General features: G+C 36.0%; 1 protein-coding gene across 4 annotated transcripts in view; it reads right to left on the reverse strand.

Moving 5' to 3' along the window:
* Nucleotides 1–21,244, reverse strand: part of CTNNA3 (catenin alpha 3) — a 458,724-nt gene that overhangs the window by 74,468 nt on the left and 363,012 nt on the right. For all 4 annotated transcript variants that reach the window (XM_032191583.1, XM_032191582.1, XM_032191586.1 and 1 more), the window contains one exon: nucleotides 9,942–10,093. In XM_032191583.1, coding sequence (XP_032047474.1) covers nucleotides 9,942–10,093 — 152 coding nt within the window. The remainder of the gene's footprint in view (nucleotides 1–9,941; nucleotides 10,094–21,244) is intronic.

Consider the following 21,244-nt stretch of genomic DNA (forward strand, 5'->3'; position numbering starts at 1 on the left):
TAGTAACAGAGAGATGGAGGCAATCTTTGCCTCCATCTTTGCACAGCAATAGGACAAGAGGCAACCAGCACAAGCTGCTTCAGGGGATATTCCATCTAGATGTAAGACAAAATTATTCACAGTTGAGAACAATTAAGCATGTTACAGGTTGCCCAAAAAAGCAGTGAAATCTCCAAGTATTTAAGACTTGGCTTGACAGCACCCTGGGTAACACTCTGCTTTTCACAGAAGGTTGAACCAGGTGATCTCCTCAGGTCCTGTCAAACTTAGACTTTAGTGTGACCTACAGTCTATGTTTCCACTGTCCCTTTCCCCTCCCTGACATGAGCGTGAGATAAGTAAAAGTGTGTGACAGTGGTAAGTAAGGTTCAGTTCTGAGACTCTGCAGGATTTCCTGCTTCACAAGAAGTCTCAGTTAACCACAGTATTTTTGGGGAAAAATAAAAATAAAATAAAATAAAATAAAATAAAATAAAATAAAATAAAATAAAATAAAATAAAATAAAATAAAATAAAATAAAATAAAATAAAATAAAATAAAATAAAATAAAATAAAATAAAATAAAAATAAAATAAAATAAAATAAAACAAAATAAAATAAAATAAAACAAAATAAAACAAAATTTGAATAATATGAAAAGAATTCTGAATAATGAAAAAAAAAGTAATAAATGGTAACATAGAGTAAGTAAATGCATGAATGTGGTAGATACAATGGTGAGTTTCTGACACTGCTAAATACTTCCACTTAGTCATAACTAGTCAGCAGGATGATATATAAATGTGAGCTGCTGCTTTCCACGGGAAAGAAAATCTTCAGTCAGACCCATATGGGTATTGCTGGCAAGACATACTCTGATAATACCACATGCTTTCTCACAGCTAGACAAAGGAGTAAGGGCAACCATTATTCTCCTACCTACCTAATTTTACATATTAATTTAATATGTAAAAAGAACCCATAACCTAAAATCAGAAAGCTCTCTGAAAAAAAAAAGAAAGTGAAACAAACCAAGATAGAGAAGATTAAAAATGAGCATCATTCCCACTCACACATTCTTCTAAAAAAAAAAAAAAAAAAAAAAAAAAAGGATTAATGTATTTTCTATTCGTTTTATGATCGGTATTGTATTCTAATTCTCCAAGTAACAAAAAATGAATAGAGGTGGGTGTTATCTTCCCTTGTTAGTGAATAACGTAATGGGGGCCTAAATACAACTCTTACTTCCAACTGCAGCACAGAGTTATGTCCCTTTTTCTTTGCTAAAGTAGAAAGCAGCAGAACTGTGTAATGGCTGGAATATGGGTGCGAGGGCAGCAGTTGAAGGATGTAAAACAAGCTGAAAGGTTAAAACTTGATAGTTTGAAAGTGCAGAAATGTAGAAGCACAAAAGCCAGACAGTTTCTGTTCATGATATTTGTTCAAAAATCTCAACAAACTTGCTGACTCAAACTCAATGGTTTAAGCCAAAAGGACCTAAGATGTGGGAGGAGAAGGACCATCTCTCCTTGGGTGAAATAATGCATCTGTGCTTTGGCTTCCATTCTAATGTCTGAAATTAAAAGGCTGAGCATCCACTTTTTCCTCTTCTGCCTCCCTCTCCCTACCTGAGAACTCGCCATCTGTTTATAAAATCAGAAATTTTATCACGTTCCTTTTTTCTACTAACAAAGTTTTAAAAATAATTATGAAAACACATCAACTCTTCAAAATAGTTACTCACTGTAGCAACTTGCAACAACTCCAAACTCTGCAGACATTTCTTAGGTAAACAACTTGCCCACATTCAAGATAATGAGATGAAACTTTCAAGGAAAACCAGAGAGTATGGTTTATTTACAGATATGCTGCTGTACAGCTTCTTGCTCTGTTAAGCAACAAGAACAGTAATACAATTGCACAGAGAACCAGAATGGTCATTTGATTTGTGGAAGATATTAAAGGCTTTAAAATAAATGAAAGTGGCAGAAAATCAGACCCTTGAGTGTTTGTTATGTGGTACATAAACTTGAAATTCAGGCAAAATGCTATGTGTGGTTGTTTGCTGGAAAACACAAATCTGCCTCATTTATTTGGGAACACAAACTGACCTTGTAATAACTGGAGATTAGCATTTAATAAAATGACAGCATGTTAAACTGAAATGTATGAGGACTCTGTCCCAACAGTGTTGCAGTATAGAGCATTTTGATATGGCAGCTGCAAGGCAGTCATAATTATGATAACTGAGTTTATGATCCTAATACAGATGTAAATACAAACAAGGAAGTATTTCCACAGTATGACATGACTTCCCAGATATACTGTGGGGTAAAGAACATTATTTTTTTTAAGATGTGTATGTAGATGAATTAACATAAAAAATGGAAGCTGAGCTTTAAGTTAGTTTTATACAAAACATTATTTCCAGGTTGGTGGTTCTGTCGTGAGATGCTGCAAAATCAATTAATGGAGCAGGGAGATCAAAAGCTTCAAGAAGCTTTTACTTGAAAACACGCATATTTGATCTGCCAGCATCTCTCACTGGCACTCACTACTCACTACTTTTTTCTTTTTTTAAAAAAAACAAATAAACAGGGTTTCTAGAGCACAAATGTACCATTCCCCAATAACACTTTTTATGTGACCCAGGATACAAACTTCAGAATGGGACAGGTGTCCCTCCAGCTTTAGGCCCATCTGGCAACTACCACCCTACAGTCTTCAGTTATCCATCCTACTTTAAAGAGCAATTTGACAACTATATATAGCTGCACTTTTTTCCTAAACCTGGCAGAAAAAGCACTGAACTTAGTAATTCTTCATACTTTGCTTTTAGATACACAGGCAATAGGTGAGCAGACTAAATACATGAACCAGTCAAAAGGGTAAACAAACAAATTTAAATGCAAGTGACTTGGGAGAAGATAAGAAAACATTACTTTTTTTTGTTTTTGTAGTATGTAAGGAAAGGCTTGAGATTATAAAAAAAAAAAAAAAAAAGCCAAACATAAACAAAAACACAAAACAATGGGAAAAAAAGCAAAACATACAAAACATGAGAAGGTTAATTTTAGGCCTCAGCAGCTCATTCTGTAAGACTAGTTAGCAATCTTGGGCATATCAGATGCAAACTTTCTGCTCTACAAATGTTAGAATTGCTGAATCCCCAGTAACAGTATCTTTTGTGCTTAGCATGAAAAGCTCCCAAAAACACAATGAACAGGACCCAAAAATGCTCTAACAACATTCAACTGTGAATAGAAATCACTTCCCTGAGAAATTAATCAAGTTACATCATCTAGTACATTCTTATGCTATAATCTGCTAGTCACGCACCCATCCTGTCTTCCAGGGGATGGAAGTGTGGAACTGTAACAGCTAAAACGGCAAGAGAGGGGACATCTTTTCAGCTAATTGTCACAGGCTGCCTACATACAAGATAAGAAAGCCAAGAAAGGCTTTAATTTACCCCCAGTATTGTTTAAGACGTATTTTGTTTGTTTCATTCCCTCTTGGCATATGTGCTTGCAGTGCACTGCAGTTATAGACAGTCTTCTAGATTAGTACCTTTCGCAACAGTGCACACATATAATCTTCAGACACTCTCCATGAATATAAAAGAGGAACTGGCACAGTTCTGCTTCAGTACCTTTTCAGCAGAAATGGAAAGGCATCAGGATTAATCTCTAAAACACAACTAAAAAAGCAGTAGGAATGGAACAGGTAAGTAGTCTTTTTTCTTAGGGTGAATACATTTTCTATTCCACACGATGTACCTGAACTCTTCAGCAATGAAACTTCCCCACTATTCAAACAGCTACTGAAAAACATCCAGTATTGACTCCTGAAATGAAGGATGACTTCCAGATCACACACAGACACATCTTCAGAAAGCCCACACTGCCAGTGCCTCTCTTCACTGGACGGTCTCTAAGCAGCTTTGTGTTACTAAACCAGCAACAGCAGAGCAGGTGTTAAAAGCTGGGGAAGAAACACGTGCTATCTTTGACAGTCATTGCAGTCATTGTGCTAGAAAGGGCAGTGGATGTGCTGTATCTGTCAGTCCATTTCTTGTAACCGCACATACCTGTACATGAGAGGGAATGACATTGACTCTAAGCATGTCCACACATACTGGCAAGCTCAGTGGACTGACCAAGTCTTAAAACAGAAGCTAAACAATGCGGAGGAGGACCTCTGCCAGACTGAAGTGTCTCTGTTAAAACAGTCATGAACTGACAATAGGCACTTCCGGGCTCCTTTTGAAAGAGCATCACTTATTATATCCTTCTTCAGTCACATCACATTGAGACACATCAATCGTTGGATGACATGCCTGATAGAATAAACAAGAAAAGCACCATTTGAAGAACGTAAGGCATGGAGATGTCTGCTTGGGAATGAGTACAGAGCTTATTTTTTCCTAAATAAGGGTAGAAAATCCTCTCTTGGCACTAACTACATCTATACTGGATGCCTAGTGTGTAAGGGAGTACAAGCAAAAACATAAAAGGAAGTCCCCACTTACAGACAGGGAAGCTGACGCGGAGCTAAGGGAAGGAAAGGTCAGCTCAGACCTACTTAGGTCAGAAATGACAAGAATGTGATGAGAGATGCAGGTCCAACTGCCTTGATAACTACTGCTGCACAAATTCTTCCTCTTCTGTTGGTGTAGGGATTGAAAAATGAAGAAAAAAGTATTTAACAAGATTACCAAGATGTATTTCTAATGAGTTAACATGACTCATAAATTTGAGACAAACAATAATGAAGTTTATCTAAACAATATGAACTCTTCTTTATCTTTCCTTGCTATGAGGTCTCAGGGCTCTCTTAGAAAAACAAACAATTGTAAGACTGCAGTAAATGTCATATTCTCAGTAGTTTCCCTGCTTTGTTTTCCCTACCTTTAAAGGAGAGGCTTGATTCATATGTGCTACTGGCTGCATCTGACAGGATCTAATTTGTTCCTACTACTGAAGTAAAAACAGAAAACATGGCACATGGAAGGTAATTCAGTCATTAATAAAAGCAAAGGTACAATTTAAAATAGACATTAACTGGCTGAAAGAGAAACAGGATGATAGGAAGGTTTTCATCACTTGCCATCTTCCTTTCTGAGAAGTCCATGTTCCAAAAATTCTTGCAACTCTGCTGGATAGATGGGACCAAAGTCTGCTGTGATGAGAGGAATCAAGTGGACTGAAGAGCTCACAAGCTCTGTTATGGATGAACACTTAAAATTCTTTAAAATGGCGTGCAATACTACCCAGAATTTGCAGTCAAAGGAGAAAAAGGGAACCTATATCAAGGGTTTTCTGTCATAGACAAAACATTAAAAGGTTATACTGCAGACACATGAATGTGTATCTAAATTGAGTTTGATTTTGCAAAGGAAATTAAAATCCACGGTTAGAGAATTATTAGCTAGCAAAATAAAAAGATAAGGAATGGACTAGGAATATAGTGAGAAACTAGCGTAAACAGAATTATCTAGGTATGATGCAAAACTAAACTGAATGCTTGGCCCCATTTTTTGAGGGTAACAATGCTCAACACGGCACAGAGAATGGCGGCCCAGTGCTAACAAAGGTACAATCAAAAAAAAGAGAAACACTCAAAAAGCCTAATGCAGTAAACTCGGATGGAATCTGCAATCTGCATGCTAGGATTCTGGAAGAAACAGCACATGGAATACACACTCAGCAGAAAAGATTTTCAAGAAATGTATCAAAGTGAAGGAAGTAACGTAGTAGACAAGAACTGCAATCTAAAAATATATTTTTCACCTTTCATAATATTAGGAAATACAGGTTCCTCATTCACTGTTTCCATGAACATAGATCACCAAAAGCATATATAGTGTCTATAAACATTTTTCTTTCGTGTTTCTCTCTGGAAAACTCGCAGCAGTTTACCTGTTTACCCTCTACTCCATGAAACCTGGAGAATTCTTTTCCTCTTCATGTACTTCTGTTAAGATTACCTTATTACTGCTTCAACTATCAGTAGTTATTATTCATTTCAAGTTGCTACTAGGCTACCTACCTGCATTATGTTTAATGTCCTAATGGGATATTATTAGCTGTTAGTTCAATCCAGATGTCTCATATTATACCACAAACTACATTTTCAAACAAAAGAACCTTTTTTTTTTAAAAAAAAAAAAAAAAAAAGTTTTAACATCATGCAAAATTTAATACTACCTCAACTGTCAACCTGTTTCCTCTTTTTTCTCTGACCTACCATAATCTATTTCCATAATAACAATATGCTGATTAATACAGCATCCAGACGTTCCTGTGCAAAATTAAGTTCACAAAGCCTTTACAATTAAAAAATAAATACAATAGATGCTGAAAGAGTCAAAAAAAAAAAAAAAAAGAACAAGGACTGCGTACCCTAACAAGCACATGCAGCTATCTGCCCTGGATACCTGATGATTTCAAATCAACAGCCACCACTGAAGGAATTCATCCTTGCAAGTGAAACAATGAAACACATCTTAAAAAAAGTATCCTGCAGTTCTGGAGGCACTTCTATTAGAGCTCATCAGTGCAGCACACAATCCAGTATTTAGTTGCTCTTAAGTGTTATGCACATTATACCTTTAGGACTGGAATTAATGTTTTATATATCTGTGGTTAGGCTTGGACCTATATCTGATAATTTGCAATAATAACAGTATTTGGGAGCATTTGACAGTTAGGAATTCTATTTAAAAAAAAAAAAAAAAAAAGTATCTGTCTAATTACATGCTTGAAATGTTCCTGAGGAAACAATCTGGTAAGTTACTGCTTTTACTTTGATGTTGAAAAATACCCCCCTGTGACTCGGTGTCCTTGTTGATTTCCATTTCCCAATTATATTTTGATCAATGATTTCTCTCCTTGATTCAAGTCTTGAAATCCTTCGTAATCCGCAGCACATTGGTCTTTTGCAATTTATCTTTAAGCCCCTACAAGTTGGCCCCAGAATGCTTTTATTTCCTCACCTTGGCTGCTGTGGTAACAGTTTAGGTCTGAATAAACATCAGATTTACTGAAGCTTCTTATAAGCAGATTGACATGGAACTGACATTGTCTGGAATGTATCTAATATAGAATGCAAACAAATCTATGTTCAAAAAAGGAAAACCAGGGTTTTCCCAGCTCGCTCTCTGTGCTGGCAGTCAGTGTATGCAAGGGATGGTAGAGTAGTTGACTCATTTCACCAAACCTCAAAAAAACCCTCTTGACAGTCTCTGAAAAATGGTTATTCATGAAAGAGAAAGCTGCAAATGTCCTTTTTAATGAATTAAATTTTTTTTTTTTTTTTTTTTTTTTTTTCAATCTCCTGAGCTTTTGTCATGACTTCACAATTGCTGGACTGATGAATACATTCAAACACAGCGGAATACACTTTAATCCACATTAGTTTCAATACATAAATATTGTTTAGGATAATGGGAGTTTCAATACAGGTGGAGGCAGGCTGTTATCCAATTGGCTGAAACTTCTTCACCTCAGAGGAGGAGGAAGGGTATCTGCTCTTTGCTACCGATAGCTTCAAGTGCAGCCAACAGCGTAATTTCTGATACTTTGTGGGTATTTTGCCTTATCAAGTTGCACTTGCAAAGCAGAACTGGAAGACAGCACTGATAGAAATCTTGATACTAATACTGTCCATTTAAGTACTGTGCAGTGAGTTATGATTTTACAGACTTGGTACTTCCGCAGCACATTTACACATGTGCTTATTATGTATATGTACAGTCTCTTCAGATCAAAGCATTTTCTCCTCATGCTTCAGAAAGAACTACACGGGATGTTACATCCTCTTCTTTTTTCAGTGACTGTACACATACATGTACACATCACAGAGAACTGTGAAAATATACATGCATAGTTACCTTCAGATGAGTGTGTGTTTGCAGAGATTGCAAATAAAGCTTTGCTACACTCCTCAATGCACTTCCCCAAAATGAAAAACTGTAAAGGACAGATCAGTCATAATGACATCCTCTGGAGTTCAAACCCAAGACAACTGGACGTATGTAAGATTCAGATCTAACTGACACAGAGGTAGAAACAACTTCATAATACTCAAAACAAAACAGTACAACAACAAACACACAACAATCCAAGTCACTGAGTTAAGATGGGATGAACAATGCAGGTTTTAAAGGAAGCTTGACTGACCTAGAAAAAACATCTGACATCCTAACAAAAACTCTTAGGCTACGTTCACTGAAACAGGAACAGAACAGAAGACCTAACAGACTATCATTTCCAATCTGGTTTGAGATCACCTACCAGAATACTTTAAATGTGAAGAAGGCAAACTTTAGCCAGTTTCATCTGCTCTTTCATTTACCATTTCCAAAGACTGCCTGCTCCCTTACAGAGAACATGAAAGCATTCAAAACTCAACAAATGATACATACTGCAATAACAGAGACGTTCACATAAGTGTTCTTGGCAGACATTTGCCTTTCCTGTTTGACCCTGCAAGTATCGTCTGTAAAACTCTTTCTCCTGAGGGGTACCAAAGAAAGGTTTTGAAATTCCCCAGTTGGCAGATAAACTACATCCTTTAAAATATGTGGTTGTGAGAACACATCACCAAAAATATTTTTTTGAGCAGAAATGTTTCCAGCTTGCACTACTCTCAAAACATATAAAGTTTAAAAGAGCAGCAAGCGAAGATGTTGCTTTCATTGCCAAGGCACAATGACAGGAGACATGAACATTTGGAAGATGGTTTAACAGCAACAGTCTACTCAAAAGTAACAGTAGCAGGACGAAATGAAGGGAAGCAGACACATGAAACTTCCTTGAATACATGCGGTAGAAACCAAATATAATTCAAATAGGACTAGGAAACACCTAAGTCAATTAAGAAATACAAACGAAAATAAAAATACTACAGAATTGAAAACTAACAAAAGTGATAAAACTTTTTTTCAGGCAGTTACAATGAAATTAGATAGCACTGGTGGCATCTTGCTTCATGTAGTTAGGTGCTGAACAGGGCAAGTGGGTAAGCCTTCAGTGAAATCTCCAGCTAACCTAAATCATTATCTCAGTTTTTATGCCTGGTGACACGTATGACAAACAAATTAAAATATATGTAATTCCTCCTGAACAAACTTATGCATTGCAACAGATTAAGAAGAGTCCATAAAAATTTCCGTATTAGCCTGTAATGTATTTTATATTTAAAATAATCTGTTTATTTCTTTCTTCCAAACTGAAAAACCTTTCTCAGAAAATCTATCTGTGCTTTTATTACTGTTTTTTTGTGGGTTTTTTTGGTCTTCAAAAAATTTACTGAAATTACAGATACTGCAATTCGGTGCTTATCTTTTATCACCTGAAATGGGATTTGTAGACTGAAAGTATTTGGGGTAAAATGCTGCATCTGACAAAATTCTGTTCCAAATTTTATAAATAAGCTGTTCTGAAGTGTTTTCTTGAACTACAGAATATACGCTAGGATAAGTACACTGATTTTATCAGTTTTACAGACATCATGCTGTTCAGTGTTCTGGTACAACCTGGCAGAAATTCAGCAAGAGATTACCAGGATCACACTGGCATGTACACTCTGTTCATACACTCCACTGGGTAAGGTCAAGGGCCAAGCTACAAGAGACTTGGGCTTGTAGCCACAAGATGATCATTAATGATGTGACAAGGTTTTTATCAATCAAATAAACGTACATGAGTATGTTTAATAAGCAAAACATGTTTTTCTACAACATTCTGATCTGTCACTCTCGCTCTCCATACAACAGGATTCAGCCTCCTTGAGTTGAATCGTGTGTCCCCTAGTAATCCAAAATCACCAATCAGTTAAACCTAGGTATGAGTTTTGGGACATAGTTGACATAAATAGTTCTGAATTCTCCTGAGAATGCACTGGTATCCTGAACTATCTTAGATATAAATTTTAAATGAACAACTCAAAAACTTACCCGAATCATCATGACTGAGCATCTGATGTTGTGAATGGTATCATACACCTTCTTAGAAACATCCACAAACTGGTTATCATCAAACAGATGCACCGTGTTCTTGCTTAAGCTCTCCAATGCAATATTTACTTGACTAATGAACTCTGGAATCACTATTCAAAAAGAACACAAAATTCAGTGAGCATAAAAAAGATAAAACCTTTAATCTTTCTTTCTGGCAAATTGCCAGTCACATTGATTAAAATGTTACTTAATAAGCATTATAGTAGTGACATGGCTGGTACTAAGTAGAAGAACATTTGCTATTTTTATCACAGCGACAAAAATGCATTAAGCTATGGTCAGTTATAAAGTATAACAAAGAACAAGAAAGTCTTAAAAAGGGGACAGAGGCAACAGTTGTAAAAACGTGCCACCGATTTCAACAGCAGTATTACCTGAAGAATCAGGTTATAGCCAAGGAAGCTTACCCTTGCTTTATTGATTCAAACAGAAATTGTAAATCTTTAGTCAACTTGATATTAACCCACGATTTATCCAGAATGTAGTGGGATTATTTTTTTCTGGTGTTACTAGCCCAATTTTGCTTTGCACACTGGTACCACTATATCACCCTTCATATTTCACATCAAGTCAAAGCAAAGGACACCCAACACACAAAATACAATGAGTAAAGAGTGAAAGCAAGCACAAAATCCATCACAAACAGAAGGTCCTCAGACAAGTACAGATCAAACTCCTTCGCAACAAGACTTCCAATACTCCTTCCTATCACTGGGAGACTGAAGATAAGGAAGAAATGGAACGAGGCAGAAATCAACTTACATTATATTCAGTATGAGTAATATATACCTCATGAAACAGAATTATTTTCAGGCAGTATATTGGTTTATTGAGAGTATAATATGCTTTCTTTCCCTTCCAGCACAACCACAAGTTAATTCATAAATTTATGTCATGAGAAAGCAGCAAAAGCATTATCTTAAATGTAAAACATTTCAATAAAATTTTGACGTATATAATCAATTTTTATGCAAACAAATATCCAGATGGTCAAAAGGACCCCTGAATTACAAAGCATGGCAACAGGTAATTTGAATATTACGAAAAATGCCATGATAATACTTTACATGGAGAATTACAAACATAACATAGATAATAAAATTCACTCAAATTACAGTAACTACACTAGCTTCGAGTTCAGCTCTACTCCCTCTAGAGTGCAGAACAGTTACTTCATGTGACACTTCTAAGTAGTAACAAACTTCAGAGGAAGTGGGAAAGTTCTTTTTTTTTCCTGTAAAATAGGTTTCCACAAATGTTAAGTAAGTCGATGTCGTTTCATTTGAAAAACAGGATATTTAAAATCCTCTCTTTTCTGATTTTCCCTTGCATTACGCTTGCCTTTTGGAAAGATCAGTGGGAAAAACATATTTCTCAAATGGTATGGAAATAAAAAAAAGGTACACTATCCATCAGCAACCAAATATAACAATTAGGAAGAGTGAGTGCTTATTTATTTAGTTTTTTTTATTAACAATGTATTGTTCAGAGAAACCCAAATATTATGTAATTTCAGAACATAAGATCTTCTTTTTGAGTTACACAAAGATCTTGGCTACCACGAACTGAGCAATTTTGAATGAAACGATCGCCTCATACATTCATATGAAAACATACAGCTCTTCACATTTCTCGTAAAAAGGCTCTGAAGGAGAATGTAAGGAGTTGCAAGGAATTCAAGATTTCCACTGGTACAATCAAAACTGTCAGGTATTTTCCATGGTCTCCTACACCTTCACTTCTTACTTCGTTGTACTTGCTGTAATTTTGCTATTGCAGTATTGCAAAAACTCAGACTCCTTGCTTACCAACAGCATCTTCATGGGCTCCTGTCTGCTGTCCTCTTCTCCCACAGGACAGGCTATTTCAGTAACCTACTGAAGTGCCATCCTTGTTCTACATGCTCATTAATGGTCTTTTTACAAGGACAAATTCAATGTCTTAAGAGTACTTGCTTTGTGAATAAATGGATCATGTTTAAAAAGGATTTTATAGAAACACACCCTTTATATATGCTTTGGTGGAGTCAGTGCTCAACTTGATTATAAAACTAAGACCTGAGTGGATTCCCTTTGATAAGAAATGGGTATCTGCTTTTAAGATTGCTGCTTACCATCACCGTCATTTGCATACATACATAATATGAAAAGACTATCACTGCAATTCTAAAATAGGTACGTAACAATCTCCTAAGTAAGTATAGTAACATTCTAGTGTTATTCTAGCGTTTCACTTGGGCTTTCACAAGGTTATCAAATAATTCACACTTTCTGAGAAAAAATACCTACCATTAAAACTGTTAGACCAACTTTTCCCTTTTGTTATTTACATTTTAAACTTACTTTAATTGAACTATTTATATTTCTACCCCAAATGTTCTTTAAACCATGTTTTTTCCAACAGAACACAGAGTTTGACTCAACTTCTGGACCCCTTCAGAGTATTCTTCATAGCCCATACAAAAAATGATCCTTGACACTAATCCCATTTTAAAACCATGCTTACTATATTAAAGTTTCCATTAATAAAACCACGCCTAATGATATAAAAGATACTAGTTGTATATAAAACCAGTTACCACAGATCCAATTACCTAGTATCCTCCCAACATTTAATCACTTTCTTGGTTCGTTTACTCTTTCCACAAAACCACTTTTTTTTTTTCCCCCAATAATGAGAAAAATTAACAGCATTTTAAACAACGTAAGAAAGACAGAGTCTAAAAAATAATGTTATATCTCTTTATAAACTATCCTGGGAACCTGAATTCAGTTTTTAACTACACTCTTCCAAAGCAAACTTTAAGAACCTGATCTAATATCTACTGACACTGTCGGGAGCTCTTGCTTTTATTTCAAAGGTCTGGGAATACAGTGGGATGGATTTAGGTCTTTGATTAGACCATATATATTATAGTAGATTATCTAATACCTTTTCTTAGTATTGTTCGTATGAACTATACTGTCCATCACATGAATCTGAGATTCTACTTATGCTCTAAGAGTAAAAAATTATCATTTCCATTTCAGAGAAATATACTATTACTTCAATATTCGTAGTTAAAAACTCTAAAGAGCTATGGAAAGACTCTAAAGAGTCTATGGGAAAAAAAAAAAAAAAAAAGCTATTCTTTTTACAGGAAATAAATGATAAATTTTCAGCAGTCTTCTGATGTCCGTATTTAAAGTTAGAAGGTTATACAAAGAACAGAATTCTCACATACATTTAAATCCTGACATCACGTTAAATGCTACCAGTCAAGCAGCAAGGGCATAGGCATACCTTCAATACCTTCACATTCCAAAAAAGAAATTGTGGTAAAGGAAAAAGAAGTAGAAACAAAACTAAAAAGTAAAGCAGCAAAGACACAATTATTCTTCTAATAGGCAAATATTTTTTGTCATGCAGGGTAATTCACTAATTCTTCTCTGTCTACCTTTTAATTTTCCTCTATGCCTGTCAGTATAGCTTGAGCTTCGTTTTGATTGGGTTCATCTAATCTTGATTAAAACTGAGAAACCCACAAAGTAAAAGCAATTAATCCTTGATCTCTACCCTTGTGAGGATACTTTCAATATTATATCCAGGTATCCACTAACAGTATGTTAGATTGAACTAGCCTCCAGGCTAGTTTATTTTCATCACTGGGAATAAAAATTTTTGCTCTAAAGATGCCCTTCATCTTTATCAACAAGTTAAGACGAGTCCTCCTGTGGCAGAATAATCAGAGAGCTGTGGCAAGCGGTGTGTATCTCGAGTTTTTTTTATCATCCCCCATAATCTGATCACCTATCATAAAAGTCAGTGTGATGTGTATAGTTTGCTCTCAGAGGATTTAAATAGTTTTCCAATTGCAGGAATTCAACTAAATACAAAGGCATAATGGAAAACAGAGTGTAAGTGAAGTATGGTTGAACAATGAGAAGTGGCTACCACTTGAATGTAGGGCATACAGAGTGAGTAAGAAATCTCACTAGTAACTACATGATCTTTATTTGGTACTTCTTTATTTCATCTCACTCTTTGAGACCAAATAATAGTTTGCACTTCTTGTGATTTAAAAATAAGCATTTCCAACTTCTTCTGGAGTGGTATCTAAGAATTTCAGATTGTAAGAACAGACTTATATATCCTGGTAACTCCATTTTAATGGTATGCATTATATCTACTCTTTTTGAATCTGAAGTGACACACTAGGCACTAATAAAATAAATTATCAAATATAACCATCCAATTCAAGGCAGCTGTCCTGGCCAGGGCACATCATTTGAAATACATGGGCTTATATTCTGACAGAAGCCTGAGTTGTAACACCCAAGCCGTGCTATTTAAAATGGAATAAACTGTTGAATGAGTGAAGACACCTTCATTATATGTGTTCAAAAATGCATTAAAATAATAATGGAATTACTCTAGACAATGATGATTTTGCACTCACCACAAAGAGTTGAACTGAGTGACAATCTCTGTTGAAACTCCAACCATTCGTGACTGTTAAAAAATCCACATAATACAATGCTAATATGACCAAGATTAAGCCTTTACTAAATTTTATTTCATTATGGTACATATGCTTAATTTCAAAACTACTAATATTTCTTTGATACAATGCTAAATTAGTGACATTTGATTTTAACATTGTATCAAAGGACTTGCAGAGACATACATACACAGATATATAGTGTAAAAGTTTTGTGAATGTGTGCTTTTCATACATCCCTTGTGCTTCTTCAGATAATATTTTTCACATTTTATCTTTTTCTTTTTTTTTTTTTTGGTAACAAGCTTATCATTTATAGCTAAAAGCATTAATAACATTTTTGGAATTTATGAAGACGTTAAGTATTTAATCCATGTTCCTCTGTCAATCTCAATCCTGGAACAATTTAACAGGTAAAAGATTCCTGCATCACGACACTCGCCCCGCCCCTCAATTAAGAATGATCACTGGGGTATTAACTTAGTATTTCACACTCAACTTTTTACATACTGAGATGTGTAATAAAACAAGAAGTAGTCAAAGTAGACGGCTGCTGCACACAAGAAGTTTGATTCTAAGGCAGGATATAGTTAGTACTTGCTGCTGTTTAACCCAGAGAAAAGCATATGGAAAAGTTAAACTGCAAATTGCATATAAGCACATTGAAGACTACTACTGGCACAGCCAACAACCACTTTGCGACACAGCTAACTGTATGTATACACGCTTAACCAAATATTCATAAAAATTGGAATTCATATAAAATTATACATTTTCTAAAAGTACACACATAGAATAATATGCTAGTACTATTCACATACATGTAGAATAATATACAAGTACGGTGGAGCAAATGACTTTTGGTAGTGCTGCATAAATGGTACAAAGGATGCAGAACTGGAATGAAAGATGTCTGGTGAAACCAAATATTCCTGCAGACCACACAAGAATGGTGTGTGGTGGCAAGAAAACCGGAAGAAAGACGATGAACTAAACCTTTGAAGTAACTACAGCTCCCCAAAATAAAATGAACCAAGTACAACAGCAGATTACTCACTTTGGTCTTCAGTGGAAGGAGGGGAGAAGCATAAAAACATCAATGGGAAAGATGAAAATGGGTCAACTTCAGTCCCAGTTTCCCTGTCAAAGACCTCTTGATCACCTTAATGAGCAAGCCCATCATGAACTGCTGTCATCACTGCTGAATTTAGGGCAGCAGTCTCATGATATTACAACCTTGCAGCTAAAGTAAGGGTAAGATTTTTTAAGAAATTAACCATTCTGAGTATGAAAGTGAAATGATTGATAATAACTGAGACCCAATCACTGGCAACATGTATTATAAATGAATGTCTATACAGCAAATTCCTGCTCTCAAGTATGAAAAGGCCCTAATATATTCCTCCTTTAAACAGAACCATCACAGTGATCTCATTTCCTATCTGGAAACGATATACTTATTTTCATTTGCACCAAGACCATTAGATCATTTAGATACACACAAAGACATTATTACTCTGTAATACAGCAAACTTTAACTACATACTACACTTTTCAGAATTAAGCTGCAAGACCCAACAAAAGAATATTCTATAGCTGTCTAAAGCTTCTTCTAAAATGCAAACAGAATTTAAGCAAAACTTCTCCGAGTCCAAAATTGACTTTCTAGATAAAATGAAACAAAATTATCTCCTATAATCTGCTGATAAAGATTTTTTTAAAAAGTAGTCTGTACAGTGAGTCTGAATTATGAACCTCTTTTGGACACTGCATTTTATGCATTGCAACTGGTTGTCTTAATTCTCCTTGTTCTTCTGTAGTTGTACTTCTCCCTTGATTCTCTGATTTTTAACAAAAAATTACCCAATCCAAAATGAAAAGTAGGGCAATGGAAGAAATCTGTATCATACCAAAATACCATGCATATACTGAAAGTCTAGAGACTGTAAAATTAGACAAACCTTAAAACACAAATACCTGTTAAAAAAAAAAATAAAAATAGAGAGAGAGAGAGATGGTGGCAAGGGGGTTAGAAGGGAAATGTCAATGGGAGCATCAAGGTTCCTGAGAAAATCCAAGCAGCAGGTCAGGCCAGATGGGTATGGGCAATTCCTTGCGCCTTTGGAAACTCTGAGCCTGTGGACTCTCCCCTCATCAATCTCTCTCTTCAGTCCTTCACAGCCTGGCAAATGCAGGTAGCGCTGCAGCTCGGATTTAAGGCAATGCCTGCAATTAAACACCACAGTTCAAGGCTTCAGCTAGTGACTTCAAGGGATCATTCTGCCCCCACTGCACAGATGTCCAGGCAAAACATGGAGAGAGGCTTTGTGTTTGAGGGGGCAGATGGATTTCCCTGAAGTATTACAGCATCCAAAAGAGTAGGAAAATACCCCAAGATGATATAGATAATCAACCTTTTCAAAAGCTCTCTACCTAATACATTTTGCTGCCATGCTCAAGGACAGGCTGATCAGATGAGGAAGACATTTACCCCTAGGCACACTAGTGACAAACCTCAGATTTTTTTTTTGCTTTCCTCAGCAGTGTGGTCCATGTGGGCCTGTCGTATCGGATCAGCTCCCTGCCATTGCAAGGCATTCATATGCTGCAGGAACAGCCACTCCTCCTGATCTCAGTTCACAGTACAAAACAGCATGACCTTCTTTAATCTAACTGAAGTCGCTGGTCTCAATTTTGAGGCATCTACCCTAAACAGCATGTCTTATGATACACCACAGCTAAGACTAGTAGACCTTCTAAGTCTATGTGTATATATACACACACACAAAAAATGTATGTATAAAGGACTTCTTCTCATAAGTGAATTTCATGTGGAAACACAGAGCTTTCAGGTTAACTAATCCTATCTAATTATGGTCCAGCATGAAACCTCCACGTGCCTGTCCTCACCTTAAAGCTAGTGGTCATGCAGTAGTACCATGAAAAAGATCAGTAAACTGAAGTGCTTGAAACTGGTTCGCTCCTCTAGTCCAAGCTGCTACCAGGCAAGACAGATGACACGCTAGCATTGGTACAAGGCAGGCAGTAGCAAAAGGCAGATGGAGGTGGCAGGCACCACTGCTGTCAACAAAAGCTGCACTTAGAGCTGTTTAAAATGACTGTGAATTGCACACAACCTCCATTTCTATGACTAGAATTGTTACCAGTGATTTCCAAGGAAGTTTTTCTTCACTGGCTTTGTCATATGCCAAGGCAAAGGCTCTGCCAGCCGGGAGCCCACTAACACATCAGGCAACTTTGAAAGGCTGCTGTAGAAAATACTGCCAAATTGGGACTATCAAATGTACTAAACAGGACAAATCATTAAGAAGAAACAGAGAACTTCCTTTGGGGGAGTCCCTTCATTATATTTTAGAAAAAACATCTTAAGAAAAACAGTTTTTCATTAATTACATGGGGAAAAGATATCCTGAGCTTTTAATTAAAAAAACACATCTCTGTGAAACCTCTAGTGAGTGAATAAGCCTTATGCTATATACTGCTTAAGCTACAGTGGTGTTATAGAAAAATACCTATAGCATTCATCCTTCTATGCATATTATACATGCTGCTTATTGTTAATTTTATGTTTGATATGCCAATTCCTATGAAATCTGAGTAATCGGAATATTCTTAAAGAAGAGTATGTAAAAGACATTTTGGGTAAGTAGGATTATTTCAGTCTTTAAAAAGAATGACCTTTGAAAAGGTCATTTAGAAGATACTTAAAGTCATCTGAAAGGATTTAAAAATTATCTTTTATTTATTTTTCACTGAAATAGGATTCACATTAAGGCATAAGGAGCTGAAGAAATGCATCAAAAACTTTTGTGCCATACATTAGCACAACAGCAAAAGGTGATCTGGATGTAAATACTGAAAATAAGACAGAATTCACTTCATGTAATAAATTCACCATTATATCAGTGTATAAAAATCTGGGAAACGGACACCCTGGAACACAGAATATCTTCCTCCCCCATGTGCAACACAACTCAAGTTCTGCGTTAAGTGTTATAGATCAACATTGCTAGGACTGAAGAGTGGGTTTGCTCACATACTTGCTTATGAATGCTGAGACTGACGGACGCTCATTCCACATTCTCTGCTCAGCCCAGAAACCAACAGTTGGCATTACCCCAGCCTGTGATGCCCTGAGCCCACATCTCTTAGTGCACTTTCTCTTCTCCTTTAAGAAAATCTGGATCTTCAAGAAGAGGCCGCAGCATTCATGCTTCATCCAGTAAGGAAAGGAATTCCACAAATATGTTCCTGGGCTATGGTGGATTTGTTTTTAATTATACCTCATGTAACGTACTACTCCCATTCCCTGTGAATGTTGTATGAAGTTCATAATTTTTTAATGAAGAAAAAAAAAAAAAAAGGAGAATTATTTTTTCACCTTTTATCTGATAGAATTTCTGAGTTTTCAAAGAATGGCTTCACTTATTTTATTGAATATGATGGTAACATTTCCTCTTTTTATTCAACTGCATACACACTGTATGCACATATCCACACTCCCATAGACATGGAAGACAAAAGAAAAGAAAGATATTTGTGAGGTATTACAATCTCTTTATTGCTTGCAACTAGAAAAAATAAAACTGTTATCTGTTCTAAAACAGTAGAAAGAGAATTAACAGTCCACAATAATGGAAGACAACCTGCAGGGATGCGAAGACCTTTAACCTGTTTTCAGCACATGATTCCGTTATCAGTATGACAGGAGGCCATTCTCACCGATTTTTCTCTAATTTTATGTCAGAATGAAGCACTCCTTGGTTTTTAATACCTAGTATCTGATTTCTTTTCCAATTAAAAGCTGTTATAGTGGGTTGGATGAAGATGGTTAATTGAATTAAAGCATGCAGAAGTACTGGGGAAACCTAGCTAGAGCAACAAAATCAATGAACAAACACCAAATACCTGTCACTAAATGTAAGTACTTCTGAGCTCTGCTTAAAGTCACAGAAAGCCAACTATATTTTTAAATATAAAGTCGCATTCTCATCTTGCATCCTTCCCAAACAGTAGCTTATGCTCTATGAAGACAATGAATTATATGAAAAAAGACAAGACACGTAAAAATGAATTGACAATTCTTCTTACAAACTGTGTTTGTAAGAACAGAGATTAAGCAGGGAAAATCAATTAAGATAGGTCTTCAGGTAATTGCAAATCTCAAAGACATTATGTGTATGAGACAATGTTACATTCACTGAAGTGAATGGATATATGGTAATTTATCCTAGAAAAGGGACTTTGTGAGATGATAGCTGTGAGATGATCATTTATGAAGGGCAGATGCATGGATTTTACTTTTGTGTTTATACAGCCAGGTGTTCATTGCAGATACGAGTACGTTTGCCTAATATTTTTAACACCTTTCTATATGCTGTTACTAAAACTGTACAGATCATTTTGTTCTAGAAGTGTCTGCCTTTTGCCAAAACAACAGTGCAAACAGCTAAACATGACAACCATTATTCCTCAAAATTACAGTATCACTTAAATTGTCAGTAAAAATCTAAATGTACAAAGAACCAAGAGAAATACATAATGGTATTTTTTATTTGTACAGTTAGGAGAAAAAAGAAAAAGGGGGTTAGTGAAGGCGTGCACACAGAGATCTCCATTGAAGATACAACTGTAACGTTCAGGCAGTTCTAACCCTACAATGTCTGAATGCCTTAACTTGGGAAAAGCAGGTGTCTCCAATCTGCTGTAGTACTCTGTAGATGTTACTCTAAGGGAAATGGTGGATAGAAGAAACTAGAGCAGACTAAACAAACAGGGCAAGAGGCAAAGGTTTGATTGGAAGAATGGGTTAGAAGTCAAAAGTGATGGGAAAGAAATCCAAAGTGAAAGGCAGCTCCTCTGAGCAGCAGGAAGTTAAGCATGTGGCATCTCAACACATCAGCAGGGGTGAAGGCTGTTATTCACCAGCACTTTCACATCCCTCATCCCTTAATGGTCCCAACACAGACCAGTGGACAAGAATACATCCTTCTGTTAGCAGATACAGTAAGATCCATATAGTTCTCAATTATTACTGTAGCTAACATGGTTATAAAGGGACAAAGAAAGCTAGCACTGATACCTCTTTCTCTAAGTAATTAAATCTCTTTAAGACTAACAGCCTCTAGACAAATTTAGACAAATGATAAGACAAAAAAGGAGCAGGTCCTTACATTGGACTCAACAAGAATGTCATCGGGCTTGCTGTCTTCTGTGTGCTGCCCTTGCTCAACTCTACCCCAAACATTTTCAGAAACTATCTAAATTGCTATAGGTGCATAAAGACAGAGCAGAAAACAGAATAATTCAGCATTTGTTACCTTATATAGTTTGAAGGTAACATAATGGTAATACATCTTCTGAAGTCGTTACCCAAAGCTCTACCTTTTTAATAAAAATAGTGATAGAGCTTGAAATGGCCCAGAAAAGGCTCTTAATGACTGGAAGAAACACAAAGACTTGAACAGGACCAAGTTCGTACAAAGCAGAGGAGCATCTACTTTTAGGCACCTGGAGTGGGACTTTTCATTTTGTATTGAGCAGTGTTTACTGAACGGAAGTCCTGGCAATAGAAAGGAATCATTACCGTCTTTACAACAGAGCAGCTTTTGTCACTTCCACAATGGCACAGAAATTTAATTTCTACATTTTCCATACATCAGCTGAGAGAACAAACTAAATTGCATCATTTTGGGGGGAAAAAAAAAAATCACTGATCTGTGCATCAGTCTTCTCTAGA

This window comes from Aythya fuligula, chromosome 7 (assembly GCF_009819795.1).
Source record: "Aythya fuligula isolate bAytFul2 chromosome 7, bAytFul2.pri, whole genome shotgun sequence".
NCBI lineage: Eukaryota > Metazoa > Chordata > Aves > Anseriformes > Anatidae > Aythya > Aythya fuligula.